Genomic DNA, 18,447 nt, shown 5'->3' with positions numbered 1-18,447 from the left:
ACTTGGTCACATATAAATCCATGCAACCGGCAACCGGCATATATAGTGTGACCGTAAAAGAATGGTAAAAAATAAAAAATAAATATATACTTATCTTCTGATGGCCTGCCGACATCAGTGGTCGCGTGACTCGTCACATGACTAAATTACGTCATGGCAGGTCCTTTTCAGACCATTGCGAGCTGCCGGCAAGCCAGGACGCATCGGATAAAGACACCGGGGGCCATCAGAAGGTAAGTATGATATTTATTTTTTATTTTATTATTTTTTTTACAGGTTCTATGGTACCTGGGTCTGGAGTTGAGTCTCCTGTCCTCCACACCCGGGTACCATCTGCACATTGAACCGCATGTTATCCGCATGTACATATACAGTGATGCGGATTCCATACGTTCCAATGCAAGTCAATGGCGGCGAAAACGCATCGCTTCCGCAAAATAATTGGCAGTGCTGTGGATTTTTCCGCAATGATAATCCGCAGCGGAAATTTCCGCAGCATGTGCACAGCAGATGCCGATTATCATTGGGGACCATGGCAGGCCTTCTAGCAAGCGTTTCTGCAGCGGAATTGCTTAAAAAACGCATAGTGGGCACACAGCCTAAAAAAAATTATTATAATTAATATTGTGCCAAATTAATTTCACGTGAACTATCACATGATCTATCACAGGGGATCATGTGACATGTCACGTGATACATCAGGTGTGTGTGTGGGGGGGGCCGCGCCTTCTAAACTGACCGGGGCCCTTGCTACTCTTCATCCACCCTGATCGCGCCCTCTCGCCCTCCGGTCACACCCACCCACCTCACCTCTCTAGTCTGCTCTGCTGCTGCAATCTGGAAAGAAGAGGAGGAGCCCGGGCACTTGAAGTTCCCGCGGAGGCCCGGGCAGCACATCGCAGGTGGTGGCTCATCTCAGCAGGCAGCGCCGGTAATTGTGTCCTGTTGTGATGTGCCATTGCGCCGACACTGCCACCCGGGCCGTGGTGCCGATGCATGATGCTGGCTGAGGAGCTGCCGCTTCTGCAGACAGTCTGCTCTGCAGCATAATTGATGATGGCGGGCGGCAGGCGGCTAGGTGGGCGGGGGGATCATAGTTTAGGAGCAGACGCGCAGTCAGCAGCTGCCGCCGGTACTGTGTTCTGTGCTGTGCACAGACAGTACAGCCAGCGGGCAGCAGTGCCAGCCTGACAGAGCCCAGACTGCCTGAGTCTTTGACTAGTCTCAGACTCTGAGGAGTCTGACTAGTCTGTGACTGTTGTCACTGGTCAGACATGATGGCAGGCAGCAGCAGGGAGGGAATCCCAGATATGGGCGGCATCAGGCACTGCAGCATTGCATATGGGCCATATGCAATGCTGCAGTGCCTGCTGCAGCCCAGTTCTGTGTGGGCCGCTCCCATCCCCCTCCACCCCCATATACAATGCTGTGGTCTGTGTGGGCCGCTCCCATCCCCCCCCCATATACAATGCTGCAGCCCTGTAGTCTGTGTGGGCCGCTCCCATCCCCCTCCACCCCCATATACAATGCTGCAGCCCTGTGGTCTGTGTGGGCCGTTCCCACCCCCCCCACCCCCATATACAATGCTGTGGTCTGTGTGGGCCGCTCCCATCCCCCCCATAGACAATGCTGCAGCCCTGTGGTCTGTGTGGGCCGCTCCCATCCCCCCCACCCCCATATGCAATGCTGCAGCCCTGTGGTCTGTGTGGGCCGCTCCCATCCCCCCCACCCCCATATGCAATGCTGCAGCCCTGTGGTCTGTGTGGGCCGCTCCCATCCCCCCCACCCCCATATGCAATGCTGCAGCCCTGTGGTCTGTGTGGGCCCCTCCCATCCCCCCCACCCCCATATGCAATGCTGCAGCCCTGTGGTCTGTGTGGGCCGCTCCCATCCCCCCCACCCCCATATGCAATGCTGCAGCCCTGTGGTCTGTGTGGGCCCCTCCCATCCCCCCCACCCCCATATGCAATGCTGCAGCCCTGTGGTCTGTGTGGGCCCCTCCCACCCCCCCACCCCCATATGCAATGCTGCAGCCCTGTGGTCTGTGTGGGCCGCTCCCATCCCCCCCACACCCCAACCTTTTATATGTGCTACATGGAATGGGGGGGGGGTGGAGAAGCTACATGAAACTTGGGGAAACGGCCGCGACGGGGGGGGGGGGGAGATATTGGATGCGAGGGGGGCACGACGTGGGGGGGGCGTGATGGGGGGTGAGGGGGGGCGTGACTGGGGGGGGGCGACCACTGACAGTGCCTAGGGCAGCAGAAACTCCAAATACGGCCCTGGATGTACCCGAGGATTTGAGAGAAGAATGCACCAGAGAGTCAGTGCATGAAGAGTTTAAGAAGGCCACGGGAGCCTGTAAGGTGTACTCGACACCAGAAGCTAAACAGCTGGTGGTCCGGTCCACAACCGAAGTCACAGTGAAGAGGGTGGCGATCGTAAGTGACATGCACTGGCGATGTATTTGCACGAAGCGGTTTCTCCGGTTGAAAACGGAACAAGCCATTAGACAACTGGAGCTTATGAGAAAATCTCAAAGTCTGCATGAAGAGGTCATCCGTTTGCCTCATGCTCTGGTGAGAAAGCTCATTGGGAGAAATGGCCGAGCCATGCAGATGATGGTAAAGAAGTCAGGTGTGATGAGAGTAAGCAGTCCACGTGATCGTCAGGACTGGATACCAGATGAAGACGGCATGGTGTCATTCTCCGCTGTAGGAAAGGAAGAAAATCTTGCATATATACGCATGCTGATAGAGTACCGAGTGACCTACCTGCGAGAGGTAGAACAGTTGAATCTTGCCAGACTGCAAATGGAAAGGCAGCATCACCTGAGCAGCAAAAGATGGCAGCCATCTAGAAATTGTGAGACCAGACAGAGAAAGGGCCCCCTAAGTAACAGAACAGCTACAGCTGAAGCTAGGGACCTTTCAAGATGTCCTGAGGATAGTGGGCGTGAGTTTAGAGGTAGTGAGACCTCCAGTAACTCAGGTTTGAGAGGCCCATACAAACGACCCAATAGAGTACGGGACAGTACGGAGTCTAACCTGACCTTAGATACCAGGGCGTGTGAGTCACACTGCTGTATGGACCGCTGGGAGCGGGGGAGGTCTGACAAGGTTACGACTGACCGCTGGCAGCGGAGGAGGTCTGACAAGGTTACGACCTGGAAAGGTGACTTGACCGAAGTCAGTGACAATGACAGATGGTAGGTCCCTAAGGAATGGGTTAATGTCGGTGACTAATGTTCCAGGGGCTGAGCAGCGCAATTGTCAAGTACATGGTCTCTGTGTGAACTGTGGGTTATAAGGTGATTGTGTATAGTATGTGTTCAACCCCACAAGTTTGAACAGAGGGGGGGGATATGTAATGCAGCGGCTGCGGCATTACTGTAATGGTCCAGGGTGTGTTTTGGCCGACCATGTACCTTCCCCAGGTGACTGGTCACATGACTGTGACATCGCACAGGTCCTGTGCACACAGAAGGTCTGATCACATGACTGTGACATCAGCACAGGTCCTGTGTGTGCACTAGAGGATATATAAACCCTGGTAGATTTGAGACAGGTGTGTAAGGCGTGAGGCCTGTTCCCGTGTGTGGGACACCGTTATCCTGGAGAGGCCTAGTGAGGCTTAGTGAAGCCTGCTGAAGCCTGAAAGGCAGAGGCTGGATCCTTCTGTGTAAGCGATGTCAGTAGCCTTGGAGGGCCAGATGCTTGGAAGGCAAGAGTCCTGGAAGGCAGAGGCTGGATGTTAGGTGTAAACACATACCAGTAGCCTTTGAAGGTACGAGGGCTGGAGACCCCCATCTGGGAAGCCGTAAAGCCACAGCTGTGGCAGAACAAGTCTGAAGCAGCTAAAACCTGGCAAAGGTAAAACACTGCATTATATGGACGTTAATATAAGTGACTTTGCTGAAGGTTGTAACTGGAGCCAAGTGGGCCTGTCTGCCACTTGAAAGGCTCCTGGACATTATATGTGTAATATGTCGGCGAGCCACTGAGTTGGACTTAGTGATAAGCAGTTATGAAGAGTAATAAACTGCTGGATTGTGAAATGCTGGAAAACGTGGCTGGCGTGCTTTAATTGACCCGGTGCAGCGAGTGCCCCTCAGCATGATGACTAGCGCTGCCTTACAAGTTACACAAGACCGCTACACAGCAAGTGGCCACATTCGTGCTGACTAAGGAAGAAGAAATGGTGAGATTTAGTCATGCTCCTTATTAATTTATGATTTAATACATGATGACACATTTCTATTATTTTACTATAATAATTATTAATATTTCCTTTTATTTCTAGTGGTTCAGAGTCTACTATGAAAGAGTCAGACCAAAGCTTGTGAGGAAGAACTCGCCACAAGAAACATTTTTCCTCTCGGGGAAGGAGATCTTCAATGTCTCAAGTGACATTTCACGGTACCATAATAAGTAAGATTTACACAAATGACCAAGTATTCTTGAATAAAAAGCACATTATCATTCTTTAATAGCAAATGTAGTGCTATGTATTTTTTTCTGTATTCCTTTCTAGGCAGTGGTAAAAACTGTTCTGGGCTAATATGATTGATCCCCTATTAATCACTGATCAGTTGAGCGCCAATCAGATGGGCAGCACCCAAAATATGCAATGAATGGCGCGCAGAAGTAGTGATGGGAGAACCCCTGACTGTTTGTGTATGGCAGGTTCAGCCAAACGCCGAACAGTTTATTAAAAGTTCAAGCTCGGGTATCAGAAGAGTACCCCAACCTGAACACAGACCCCATTCATGTGAATGGGGGACCGCAACACCCCTGTTATCATTCTTCAATAATAAATGCAGTGCAATGTATTTTATTTTTTCTGTATTCCTTTCCAGGTACAAACTTCCGGTTATCTCAAGTCAACTTGTGAGGAGGGTATGTGAGACATGGACTCTCCCAAACTATTCAGACTCCGAGAAATGTCTCTCTGCAAAATATCTTGCGCACACCAATATGACGGCAGAAAGGACGTATAGAGAGAAGACCCTGACGGACATATGCCATGCATACAAGCTGGTGGCACAGGCAGGGAAAGAAGCCAGTGATGAGCCTCAAGCCAGCACTTCAAGGTGATAGATTGTGGGTAGTAAATTCATATACGCTCTGTAATATCACATTGTTATTTTTCTTTAGCTGTGTCCCAGCTATGAAAAGCTATTTAGGTCTTCATATCTACTATAACATTAAACTTTGATTCTTTGAACATTAAACCTCCACCACTATGTTTGGCAGTTACAAAAAAAGTAAAATATAAGGTTTTACTAACTTTTCGTTAGGGATGCCGAAGCCTGCACTACCCAGGAGGAAGACCGCAGGGAAGAGGACCGAAGACTCCAAGTGGACGAGACTGACCAAGAGGAAGATGGTAGCGAAGAGGAGCAAACTAGTGAACCGGATGAGATCTGGACTTCAAGGTGAATACGTCAAAATGATAACCCTGTCTATAGCTAGTTTGTGCAGGCATCACCTGATTGTATACTAATGGTCATTTTATTCATATACCCATCTAATTATCTTTATTCAGAGCAAGATCACCCTCTCCCCAGCTCAGGACAACGAGGTCCCGAGAAAGAGGATGGGGCAGGACAGGAGCCCCTCAAGGTAATGAGTGCTCACTGTCTGACATTAGTGATTGGAAAATACAATAAAAAAAGCCCTCAAACAGTCTGATCTCATAAGGTTGTAATTTCAGTCTTCATTTTTTTTTGTCTTTTAAAGGCATGAAGATCCAAGAGACAGAAGGAGAGACACACTACCAAAACGTGTTCCCATCGTCTACCTACGTCACCTTGATGAGGACACTGCCCAAACCTGTGGACACTCTGTAATATCACATTGTCCCAGCTATGAAAAGCTATTTAGGTCTTCATATCTACTATAACATTAAACGTTGATCCTTTTCACATTAAACCTCCACCACCATGTTTGTCCAAAAAAATTACACTTTTCACAGCCCTGGTACCAGTCCATACATAACTAGGTATTTTGTAACATGATAACTTTTTAATCAATTATGAACCTAGCCTTGACACCTTGGTGTCACCATGACTCAACAATCACTCGGGCAAATCCGTGACCTCTTAAAAACATTAGCATTTTGAGAACTCAAACATCTAGGAATGTGGACTTGGTATGGCAGTGCATGTTATAATATATTTACTACTTTGCTTCTAAATACAGTAAAATAAGGTATATTAACTCTTCCTTAGGGATGCCGGAGCCTGCACTGCCCCGGAGCGAGACCGCAGGGAAGAGGAGCGAAGACTCCAAGTGGACGAGACTGACCAAGAGGAAGATGGTAGCGAAGAGGAGCAAACTAGTGAACCGGATGAGATCTGGACTACAAGGTGAATACGTCAGAATTATCAAACAGTCTCTAGCTAGTTTGTGCAGGCATCACCTGATTGTATACTAATGGTCATTTTATTCATATACCCATCTAATTATCCAAAATCGCACTCGCCCCTGCTCAGGATAATGAGGTTCCAGAAATAGAGGCTGGGGCAGGACTGGAGCCCCTCAAGGCACTGATAGTACTCGCTGACATTACTTATTGGAAAATAAAAAATAAAAAAAACTCTCAAATTGTTTATCCTCATGAGGTTGTAGTTTCAGTCTTCATTTTTTTTTTTGTCTTTTAAAGGCATGAAGATCCAACAGACAGAAGGAGGGACACTGCCCAGACGTGTACCAGTCGTCTCCCTCCATTGCCTACACTCTGCCCAGACGTGTACCAGTCGTCTCCCTACATTGCCTACACTCTGCCCAGACGTGTACCAGTCGTCTCCCTCCATTGCCTACACTCTGCCCAGACGTGTACCAGTCGTCTCCCTGCATTGCCTACACTCTGCCCAGACGTGTACCAGTCGTCTCCCTACATTGCCTACACTCTGGCCAGATGTGTACCAGTCGTCTCCCTACATTGCCTACACTCTGCCCAGACGTGTACCAGTCGTCTCCCTGCATTGCCTACACTCTGCCCAGACGTGTACCAGTCGCCTCCCTACATTGCCTACACTCTGCCCAGACGTGTACCAGTCGTCTCCCTACATTGCCTACACTCTGCCCAGACGTGTACCAGTCGTCTCCCTACATTCCCTACACTCTGCCCAGACGTGTACCAGTCGTCTCCCTACATTGCCTACACTCTGCCCAGACGTCTACCAGTCGTCTCCCTACATTGCCTACACTCTGCCCAGACGTCTACCAGTCGTCTCCCTACATTGCCTACACTCTGCCCAGACGTGTACCAGTCGTCTCCCTACATTGCCTACACTCTGCCCAGACGTGTACCAGTCGTCTCCCTGCATTGCCTACACTCTGCCCAGGCGTGTACCAGTCGTCTCCCTGCATTGCCTACACTCTGCCCAGACGTGTACCAGTCGTCTCCCTACATTGCCTACACTCTGCCCAGACGTGTACCAGTCGTCTCCCTGCATTGCCTACACTCTGCCCAGACGTGTACCAGTCGTCTCCCTGCATTGCCTACACTCTGCCCAGATGTGTACCAGTCGTCTCCCTACATTGCCTACACTCTGGCCAGACATATACCAGTCGTCTCCCTACATTGCCTACACTCTGGCCAGACGTGTACCAGTCGTCTCCCTGCATTGCCTACACTCTGGCCAGACGTGTACCAGTCGTCTCCCTGCATTGCCTACACTCTGGCCAGACGTGTACCAGTCGTCTCCCTACATTGCCTACACTCTGGCCAGACGTGTACCAGTCGTCTCCCTGCATTGCCTACACTCTGGCCAGACGTGTACCAGTCGTCTCCCTGCATTGCCTACACTCTGCCCAGACGTGTACCAGTCGTCTCCCTGCATTGCCTACACTCTGCCCAGACGTGTACCAGTCGTCTCCCTGCATTGCCTACACTCTGCCCAGACGTCTACCAGTCGTCTCCCTACATTGCCTACACTCTGCCCAGACGTGTACCAGTCATCTCCCTACATTGCCTACACTCTGCCCAGGCGTGTACCAGTCGTCTCCCTACATTGCCTACACTCTGCCCAGACGTGTACCAGTCGTCTCCCTGCATTGCCTACACTCTGCCCAGACGTGTACCAGTCGTCTCCCTACATTGCCTAAACTCTGCCCAGACGTGTACCAGTCGTCTCCCTGCATTGCCTACACTCTGCCCAGACGTGTACCAGTCGTCTCCCTGCATTGCCTACACTCTGCCCAGGCGTGTACCAGTCGTCTCCCTACATTGCCTACACTCTGGCCAGACGTGTACCAGTCGTCTCCCTGCATTGCCTACACTCTGGCCAGACGTGTACCAGTCGTCTCCCTGCATTGCCTACACTCTGCCCAGACGTGTACCAGTCGTCTCCCTGCATTGCCTACACTCTGCCCAGACGTGTACCAGTCGTCTCCCTGCATTGCCTACACTCTGCCCAGGCGTGTACCAGTCGTCTCCCTACATTGCCTACACTCTGCCCAGACGTGTACCAGTCGTCTCCCTACATTGCCTACACTCTGCCCAGACGTGTACCAGTCGTCTCCCTGCATTGCCTACACTCTGGCCAGACGTGTACCAGTCGTCTCCCTGCATTGCCTACACTCTGGCCAGACGTGTACCAGTCGTCTCCCTGCATTGCCTACACTCTGGCCAGACGTGTACCAGTCGTCTCCCTGCATTGCCTACACTCTGGCCAGACGTGTACCAGTCGTCTCCCTACATTGCCTACACTCTGGCCAGACGTGTACCAGTCGTCTCCCTGCATTGCCTACACTCTGCCCAGACGTGTACCAGCCGTCTCCCTGCATTGCCTACACTCTGCCCAGACGTGTACCAGTCGTCTCCCTACATTGCCTACACTCTGCCCAGACGTGTACCAGTCGTCTCCCTACATTGCCTACACTCTGCCCAGACGTGTACCAGTCGTCTCCCTGCATTGCCTACACTCTGCCCAGACGTGTACCAGTCGTCTCCCTGCATTGCCTACACTCTGCCCAAACGTGTACCAGTCGTCTCCCTACATTGCCTACACTTTGCCTAGACGTGTACCAGTCGTCTCCCTGCATTGCCTACACTCTGCCCAGACGTGTACCAGTCGTCTCCCTGCATTGCCTACACTCTTCCCAGACGTGTACCAGTCGTCTCCCTGCATTGCCTACACTCTGGCCAGACGTGTACCAGTCGTCTCCCTGCATTGCCTACACTCTGCCCAGACGTCTACCAGTCGTCTCCCTACATTGCCTACACTCTGCCCAGACGTGTACCAGTCGTCTCCCTACATTGCCTACACTCTGGCCAGACGTGTACCAGTCGTCTCCCTGCATTGCCTACACTCTGCCCAGACGTGTACCAGTCGTCTCCCTACATTGCCTACACTCTGGCCAGACGTGTACCAGTCGTCCTACCATGTCACTCGGATGAAAGATACATTTCTATTATATTTCTCCTTTACCATTATAATTGTTAGAACCTTGCTCTTAGGTTTTTTTTCCTTTGCTGGTCACATGACCTTGTTGGCCTATTTAATCCTGCTCCGCCCTTCTGGCTTTGCTGGACTTCATTGTATATCTACTTTCTAGCTAGCCTGTGCTCTGTGTCTTGCTCTGTTAGTTTGCTTGGTCTACTGACCTCTATGTTCTATATATTTTGTTTGTTCGTCTGTCTGCTACTATTTCTGTTAGGAGGTGTCCCATATTCCTCCCAGTCCTTAGTACTTGTAGGGATTCCTTCCCCACATCTATAGGTCTCCGTACAGACTAGCTTAGGACTTTAGCAGGTCTGATCGCAGGATCAGGTTCCCTGTTACATCGTAGGGATTTAGCTGAGTTCTATCGTAGGGACAGATCTCCTCTCTTTCCTTAGCTCTGGTAGCAGAACATAACAGTAAGTCCAGCCAGCAAATTCTCTAAGGAAAGATTTTTCTGTTCCATCATGGTGTCGGTTCAGGATTTGGTTCATCGCCTGCAGGGACTCTCTCTGGAGGTGGCCGAGCTCCGTCAGCACGTGAGTAACTGTTCTGGAGCACATTTCTTGGAGCCTAAGGTATGTTTGCCGGATTTATTTTTTGGTGAACACCGAGAATTTTTTTCATTTAAAAATGCTTGCTTATTGTATTTTCGTTTGAGACCTAAGTCCTCTGGGGATGAATCCCAGCGCGTAGGGTTCATAATGTCACTTTTGCGCAAAGAGCCTCAGGAGTGGGCTTTTTCTTTGCAACCTAGTGATACATGCTTCAGATCAGTGGATAGTTTTTTTTCTGCTTTGGGACTATTATATGATGATCCTGACCGTGTCGCATCAGCTGAGACTGAGTTGAGACGTTTAAAACAGGGATCAGGTAATGTGGAAAAATATTGTACTCATTTCCGTCGTTGGTCTACTCAAACAGGGTGGAACGATTCTGCTCTGAAAAGTCTATTTCTTGCTGGGCTCAGTGAAAGGGTTAAAGACCTGCTAATTGCTTATCCTACACCTGAAGATTTGCAACAGGCTATGCAATTAGCTATACGGGTGGATAGGAGACTGCGTGCTAGGGTTAATGAGAGCAAATCCTCTGCTATGTCAGTTTCTGGTTATGAGAATGTGTGTACTAACAGTGGTGAACCGATGGAGATTGGATCGGTGGCACCTCGCTCTCAAGAAAAAGACCGTCGATTTTCTGAAGGCTTGTGTTTCTATTGCGGAAAATCTGGTCATTTGATTAAAGGCTGTGAGCTTCGTATGAAGAAAGAAAAAAAAATGGTCAGTCACGCCCGTATTGCCTGTTTAAATTCCAAGGGTGTATTTTTAGCTGCTTCCACGATTGCTCAGAAAAAATTAATGGAATTTCGGGTGTTTGTTGATTGCGGATCTACTCTGAATGTAATTGATGGGGGATTCGTGGAAAAACTCAATTTAAAACCCGAACCTTTATCATCCCCCATTGCTGTGGTTTCTGTGGATGGTTCCCCTTTGAAGAATATTACTCTCAAGGTCTGTGAATTTCCTCTCACTATTAATGGTGTTCACCATGAGAAATTGGATTTGGTAGTGTTGAATAACTTGCCTTCTCCGGTAATATTGGGATTGCCCTGGTTAAAATTTCACAATCCTGTACTGGATTGGTCTACCAGTGAAATTAAATCCTGGAGCCATAAATGTTATGACAAGTGTTGTAACGGGCGTATTGCAGCTTTGGATAGGGGAGAATTGCCTGTTCCTATTCAGGATTTTTGGAGAGTTTTTTCTGAGAAGGAATCGCAGGTTTTGCCTCCCCATAGAGACTATGATTGTTCTATTGAATTTGTCCCTGGAGCGACTCTTCCTAAAAGTCGTTTATTTAACCTTACTATTCCTGAGAGGAAGGCTTTGGAGGAATACATACAGACAAGTTTGGCCGCCGGTCACATTAGGACCTCTAAGTCTCCTGTGGCTGTTGGATTTTTTTTTGTAAAAAAAAAGGACGGCGGTTTACGTCCTTGTCTGGATTTTCGTGAGATTAACAAAATTACTGTACGCAATCCTTACCCACTGCCATTGATTCCTGATCTGTTTAACCAGTTAATGGGGGCCTAGTGGTTCTCTAAAATTGACCTTAAGGGGGCATACAATCTGTTGCGCATGAAGGAGGGTGACGAATGGAAGACTGCTTTTAACACTCCTGTGGGTCATTTTGAGAATCTGGTTATGCCTTTTGGTCTTACTAATGCTCCTGCATTTTTTCAGAATCTGATTAATGACATCCTTAGACCTTTGATCGGCAAAAATGTGGTTGTGTATTTGGATGACATTTTGATTTATTCGCCAGATCTGGAGTCTCATTGGCGGAGCGTACGTGAGGTATTACAGTTATTAATGGACAATTCGCTTTTTGCTAAGCTGGAGAAATGTGAGTTCGCTGTACAGAGAATTAGTTTTTTGGGCTACATTATCTCCAGCGAAGGTTTTGAGATGGATCCGGTTAAAGTTCAAGCTGTGCAGGAATGGCCTAGGCCTATTGGTTTGAAATCGATACAGAGGTTTTTGGGTTTCGCCAATTACTATAGAAAATTCATAAAAAATTTTTCTAGTATTGTCAAACCTCTGACTGATCTCACCAGGAAAGGTGCTGATGCGGTTCAGTGGTCTTCTGAGGCCATTGAAGCTTTTGTGTATCTCAAGGAGAGGTTCACCTCTGCTCCCATCCTTATGCAGCCTGATGTTACTAGGCCGTTTTTGGTTGAGGTTGATGCTTCCTCTGTGGGGGTTGGCGCAGTATTGTCTCAGGATAACGGGGATGGATTACATCCCTGTGCCTTTTTTTCAAAAAAATTTTCGGAGACTGAACTGAATTACGATATTGGTAATCGGGAATTATTGGCTATTAAACTCGCATTTGAACACTGGCGCCACTTCTTGGAAGGTGCGGAATTTCCCGTTCAGGTTCTTACGGATCATAAAAATCTGATATATCTTGATGCTGCCAAGCGCCTGAATGCCCGTCAGGCTAGGTGGGCACTGTTTTTCTCGCGGTTTAATTTCTCCGTTACTTACATCCCTGGTACTAAGAATGTTAAGGCGGATGCCTTGTCTCGCAGTTTTTCTCCCATAGTCGGTGCTGAGAAAGAGGAGAACATTTTACAAGAAGGTGTTGTGATAGCTGCTTTGGACTCCGTTTTGGAAAATGAGATTCTTAAAGCACAGGAGAATGCCCCATCTAACACTCCTCATGGGAGGTTGTTTGTGCCTGGGACCTTTAGGAGAGATTTGTTTGTTGAGTGTCACGAATCTCGGTTGGCAGGTCATCCCGGAATCTCTGAGACCAAGAGACTGGTGGGTTGCAGTTTTTGGTGGCCTAGATGGCAGAAGGAAGTCATTAAGTGGGTGCGTCAATGTACTATATGTGCTAGATCTAAGTCCTCACATACTCCTGCTGCGGGGTTGCTTTGTCCTTTGGAGGTTTCCAGTGCTCCTTGGACACATTTGGCTATGGACTTTATAACTGACCTTCCCCCCTCTGAGGGTTTTACTGTCATCTGGGTGGTCGTGGACTGTTTTAGCAAGATGTGTCACTTGGTTCCTTTCGTCAAACTGCCCTGCGCTAAAACTCTCGCTAAGGCCTTTGTCAAGGAAATTGTCAGACTTCATGGCGTTCCTACTGACATTGTTTCTGATAGGGGTCCTCAGTTCGTGGCTCGTTTTTGGCGTGCCTTTTGTGATAGGTTGGGAGTTCATTTGTCGTTCTCGTCCGGATATCATCCTGAATCTAATGGCCAGACAGAAAGGAAAAACCAGGATGTTGAGCAGTTCTTGCGTTGTTTTGTGGCAGACAATCAAGAGGGGTGGTCTGAGTTTCTGCCACTTGCTGAATTTGCTCTGAACAATCATACATCTTCTTCTGCTGGTTGTTCGCCTTTTTTGTTGTTGTTCTGGGAGACATCCGTCGTTTGGGTCGTTCTCCAAGTTGGGATCTGCCGTGCCTGAGGAGGAGAATTTTTCCGGTGATTTGGAGAGAGTTTGGACGGATGTGCGTGGTAATCTTCAGGAGGCCAACAGAAAATCTAAAGACTACTTTGATAGGAAACGACAGGAGGTTTTGTTCGCTGTTGGTGACATGGTTTGGTTGTCCTCTAGGAATCTGCGGTTGAGGATTCCTTCAAAGAAATTGGGTCCCAAGTTTGTAGGGCCCTTTAAGGTGCTTCAGGTTGTCAACCAATCTGCTGTTAGGTTGGAGGTTCCTACCTCCTGGAGAATTAATCCGGTATTTCATGTCTCTCTGTTGAAAAAAGCTGTTGTATCGGATTGTGACGCCTCTGCCTCTGTTCCTCCGGTGGTGGAGGACGGGGAATATGAAATTTCTCGCATCCTTAACTCTAGACGGTATAGAGGTAGTTTGCAGTATCTTGTGGCCTGGAAAGGTTTCGGTCCCGAGGATAACTCTTGGGTGAGGTCGGATGATGTTTCCGCGTCCAGACTTATCAGAGCGTTTCACAGGATATTTCCTGATAAGCCTGGTCCTAGGGGATCCGGAGGATCCTCTTAGAAGGGGGGGTACTGTTAGAACCTTGCTTTTAGGTTTTTTTTCCTTTGCTGGTCACATGACCTTGTTGGCCTATTTAATCCTGCTCCGCCCTTCTGGCTTTGCTGGACTTCATTGTATATCTACTTTCTAGCTAGCCTGTGCTCTGTGTCTTGCTCTGTTAGTTTGCTTGGTCTACTGACCTCTATGTTCTATATATTTTGTTTGTTCGTCTGTCTGCTACTATTTCTGTTAGGAGGTGTCCCATATTCCTCCCAGTCCTTAGTACTTGTAGGGATTCCTTCCCCACATCTATAGGTCTCCGTACAGACTAGCTTAGGACTTTAGCAGGTCTGATCGCAGGATCAGGTTCCCTGTTACATCGTAGGGATTTAGCTGAGTTCTATCGTAGGGACAGATCTCCTCTCTTTCCTTAGCTCTGGTAGCAGAACATAACAATAATCCATTTCTATTATTCTCCATCTATCTTTCTATCTTATAAAGAATAACCTACAGCGTGCCAAGGTAAAGTTGTGTTTTCTTCCATCTTAGAAGAGAATAGATGTTCTGACATTTCAGCATCTCACACAGCAATCTCAGTGGGAGTCGGTGCGATGCCACAACATGGATCCTCTCCTATGATGGAATAAAAATGCTACATTGATGTTACTTTACCATGGAGCACTTAAGGTTATCCCTTGTGTCTAATGTTAGGAGTCCTGATTTTAACCCCTGCCTGCTGGCACCATTTCTCTGGTTAATGGTTGTGCTGCTCTATTTTGGTGACTAATTATTATCCATCATCATTTTTTTTCTTTACTTTTAGCATATTTAACATTATTGATGGCAATGTTCAGGAGCAGTTTTTGCAGCCACAGTTTTCTCTTTAGGTGTCAGCCATGCCCCCTAAGAGCTAGTGTTCACACCTAGACAATGGGAATGTTTTTCTAACGTTCTCAATGGCCATCATTACAGAGACTGATCGTATTGGTCAAGGTGTCTCAGTTTTCTGTATAAAAGGCCAGATCAGAGTCTAATTGCTCAGACTGCTCTTGGCGATCCAGTGAAGCTCTGTTCTCTCTACAGGACTGATCTCCACGGACTGCTTTTTCCAACCGGCTTTTTACTTTTTGCTCTATTTCTTTACATACAGTTTTTTAATCATAGAATGGTAGAGTTGGAAGGGACCTCCTGGGTCATCTGGTCCAACCCCCGGCTCAAAGCAGGATTCACTAAATCATCTCAGACAGATGTCTGTCCAGCCTCTGTTTGAAGACGTCCATTGAAGGAGAACTCACCAACTCTCGTGGCAGCCTGTTCCACTCATTAATCACCCTAACTGTCAAAAAGTTTTTCCTAATATCTATCCTGTGTCTCCTCCCATTCAGTTTCATCCCATTGCTTCTAGTCTTTCCTTGTGCAAATGAGAATAAAGATGATCCTTCTACAATGTGACATCCCTTGAGATATTTGTAGACAGCTATTAAGTCTCCTCTCAGTCTTCTTTTTTGCAGCTAAACATTCCCAAATCCTGTAACCGTTCCTCATAGGACATGGTTTGCAGACCAGTCACCATTCTGGTCGCTCTTCTCTGAACTTGCTCCAGTTTGTCTATGCCTTTATTAAAATGTGGTGCCCAAAACTGTACACAGTATTCCAGATGAGGTCTGACCAAAGAGGAGTAAAGACCGATAATGACTTCACGTGATCTAGACTGTATGCTTCTGTTAATACATCCCAGAATTGTATTTGCCTTTTTTGCTGCTGCATCACACTGTTGACTCATGTTCAGTCTATGATCTATTAGTATACCTAAGTCTTTTTCACATATGCTGTTGCTTAGCTCTATTCCTCCCATTCTGTATATGCTTTTTTCATTTTTATTGCCCAGATGTAGTACTTTGCATTTTTCCCTGTTATAAACCATTCTGTTGGTTGCTGCCCACTGCTCCAGTTTATTTAGGTCTTTTTGAATCCTCGCTCTCTCTTCTCTAGTATTAGCTATCCCTCCTAGCTTTGTGTCATCAGCAAATTTAATCAGTTTACCCTCAATTCCTTCATCTAAATCATTGATAAAGATGTTGAACAATACAGGTCCCAGGACAGAGCCCTGTGGTACCCCACTTGAGACATTCATCCAACTGGATGTGAAGCCATTTACGACCAGTCTTTGAGTCCGATCACTAAGCTAGCTATGAATCCACCTAACAGTTGCCTTGTCCATTCCATACTTGGTAATTTTTTCAATAAGGATGGTGTGAGATACCTTGTCAAATGCTTTGCTGAAGTCAAGATATACTATATCTACAGCATTTCCCTGATCCACCCAGTCAGTGATTCTGTCATAGAAGGAAATTAAGTTAGTCTGACATGACTTGTTAGTTACAAACCCATGCTGACTCTGGTTAATCACTTCATTCTTATCCAGGTACTTACATACATGCTGTTTAATAATTTGTTCAAAGATCTTTCCTGGTATAGAAGCCAGATTCACCGGCCTATAGTTCCCGGGGTCCACCTTCTTCCCCGTTTTTGAAGATAGGAACAACATTTGCTCTTCTCCAGTCTTCTGGGACTTCTCCTGTTCTCCAAGAATTTTCAAAGATTATGGAGAGTGGTTCTAAAATTTCTTCTACGATCTCCTTCAGTACCCAACAGCTTTTTTAAAAGCCATCTTAACCTTTTCATTTTGTATCTCTTTGCTTTTGTTCTAATTCTTAGGTTTAAGCATTGAATCCAAAGTGCACAACAGAACCCCGATGACCTGCCCGATCTGTTACAAGATAGAGGACAACCTGGCACCCACCTAAGAAGAAAAAGCAAAAAAAAGCAGCAGAGAGGATGAGATCAGGGCTACCCTCGCACAAGCAAGGAAAAATCTGGTTGCTGTGGCAGTAAACGGTCTGGCCATTGAGTACAATGCGGTGGAGGAGCTGGTGTGTGACGGTGGGTGCCTGGAAAAAGTAATTGCATTTCTTAATGGACGTGTTTTTTTTTACTAAAATATATATGTCTTTTACAGAGCTGCATTTGACAAAGAAGAAAAGTTTATTCAAGAAAAAGAAAATAAACCTGGACCTCCCGTCATAGAGACCAAAGACGAGGATTTTCAACAATTTATTTTCTTATATCCCCTAACTATTGAGACAGAACCACCAAGAATGTCAGGTGAAGTTCCCACTGAATGGACCACATCTGTATGATAGGTGGAGGAGGAGACGGAACAGAATGCGAGTGGACTATATATTCCGACTTCTTAAGGATGGTCAGCCAGATGAAGAGGAGGTGAACAGGTGTATTGCACAGAAACTTTGGAAAAGTAGCTTGCCGGGGGTAAAGAATAGTTGTGAAAAATGGAAAAAGGGTTAGACTTACATCAGGACAATGGACAGGACACTTTTAACAGGACACTTATTCTGTTGAATGGACATTTTTATGGATTTTCTTGGATATGTCAGGACTAGTGTTGAGCGATACCTTCTGATATTGGATCGGATTGGATCGGACCGATACCCAAAAAATATCGAATATCGCCGATTCCGCTACCGGAAACCAATGCAAGTCAATGGGACACAAATATCGAAATGAAAATAAACCCTTTCTTTCCTTGTAGGTTAATTCTACATGAAGGAAAACAACTAAGAATAATGTAGAATGTATTACATGAAAAGCCGGCAATTCAGCAGCGGCATACACCGGTACCCGACAATTTATAACAGAAAGAATAGAGCATCACACATAGATTAGATAGATAGAAACATGTCAGTCACATATATAAGAAGTACAGTGACAGTGTTGGTTACTGCACTTGTCGTTTAGTGTTAAAGGATTTATTAAAAAAAATATTAGTGTTTCCATGCACCGTCTCTTTAAAAAAGCCGGCCGGCAATTCAGCAGCGGTACCCGACAATTTATAACAGAAAGAATAGAGCATCACACATAGATTAGATAGAAACACGTCAGTCACATATATAAGAAGTACAGTGATAGTGTTGGTTACTGTACTTGTCATTTAGTGTTAAAATAAAGGATTTATTAAAAATAAAATTGGCGTGGGGTTCCCCGTAATTTTAGTCTCTAGCGGAGGTTAAGCAGACGGCTGGGGCAGATGTTTGAAGCCTGGGAAGGGGGTAATACCCACGGAGCTTCCCAGGCTACTAATATCAGCCCCCAGCTGAATACCTAGCCTTTACCAGCTATTAAAATGGGGGACCCCCTCAAAAAAATGACGTGGGGTCCCCCCTATTTTAATAGCTAGCAAAGGCTAGGCAAACAGCTGGGAGCTGAGCGCTGCCATCCAGCTTGCCATGCCACAGACACTGAGAAGCGCAGGCATGCTTGCGCTCTGTAGTGTCTCTGAAGGATGACAAGCTGGATGGCAGCGCTCAGCTGCGATCCAGCCTGTCATCTCAATGTCATCCCAGCGTGGGAGAATTCTCACGCTGAAGCGCTGAGCGCTGAGCGCAGGAGAATTTTCCCACTCT

At 47.2% G+C, this 18,447-nt stretch overlaps 1 protein-coding gene across 1 annotated transcript; it reads left to right on the top strand.

Annotated features, from left to right (window-relative positions):
- Window positions 1–2,237: 2,237 nt before the first annotated feature.
- LOC141169822 (uncharacterized) lies at window positions 2,238–17,903 on the top strand. Its single transcript, XM_073655123.1, has 9 exons — window positions 2,238–4,200; window positions 4,303–4,430; window positions 4,859–5,092; window positions 5,300–5,437; window positions 5,548–5,624; window positions 5,742–5,885; window positions 6,233–6,370; window positions 16,685–16,909; window positions 16,986–17,903. The coding sequence occupies exons 1-6, from the start codon at window positions 4,198–4,200 to the stop codon at window positions 5,849–5,851; spliced, it is 690 nt and encodes a 229-aa protein (XP_073511224.1). The 5' UTR covers window positions 2,238–4,197; the 3' UTR covers window positions 5,852–5,885; window positions 6,233–6,370; window positions 16,685–16,909; window positions 16,986–17,903.
- The last annotated feature ends 544 nt before the right edge of the window (window positions 17,904–18,447 follow it).

Source organism: Phyllobates terribilis, unplaced genomic scaffold, assembly GCF_046119375.1.
Source record: "Phyllobates terribilis strain yellow unplaced genomic scaffold, ASM4611937v1 Scaffold_1__5_contigs__length_1240528914, whole genome shotgun sequence".
Lineage (NCBI taxonomy): Eukaryota > Metazoa > Chordata > Amphibia > Anura > Dendrobatidae > Phyllobates > Phyllobates terribilis.
Note: the sequence above shows the minus strand (reverse complement) of the source record. Positions and strands in the feature narration are given on the sequence as shown.

Excerpts from the sequence above, each read along its gene's own strand:
- LOC141169822 (XM_073655123.1), top strand. Across the intron at positions 4,431-4,858 it reads ATTTCACGGTACCATAATAA|GTACAAACTTCCGGTTATCT; the intron begins GTAAGATTTACA and ends ATTCCTTTCCAG. Across the intron at positions 5,438-5,547 it reads GATGAGATCTGGACTTCAAG|AGCAAGATCACCCTCTCCCC; the intron begins GTGAATACGTCA and ends ATCTTTATTCAG.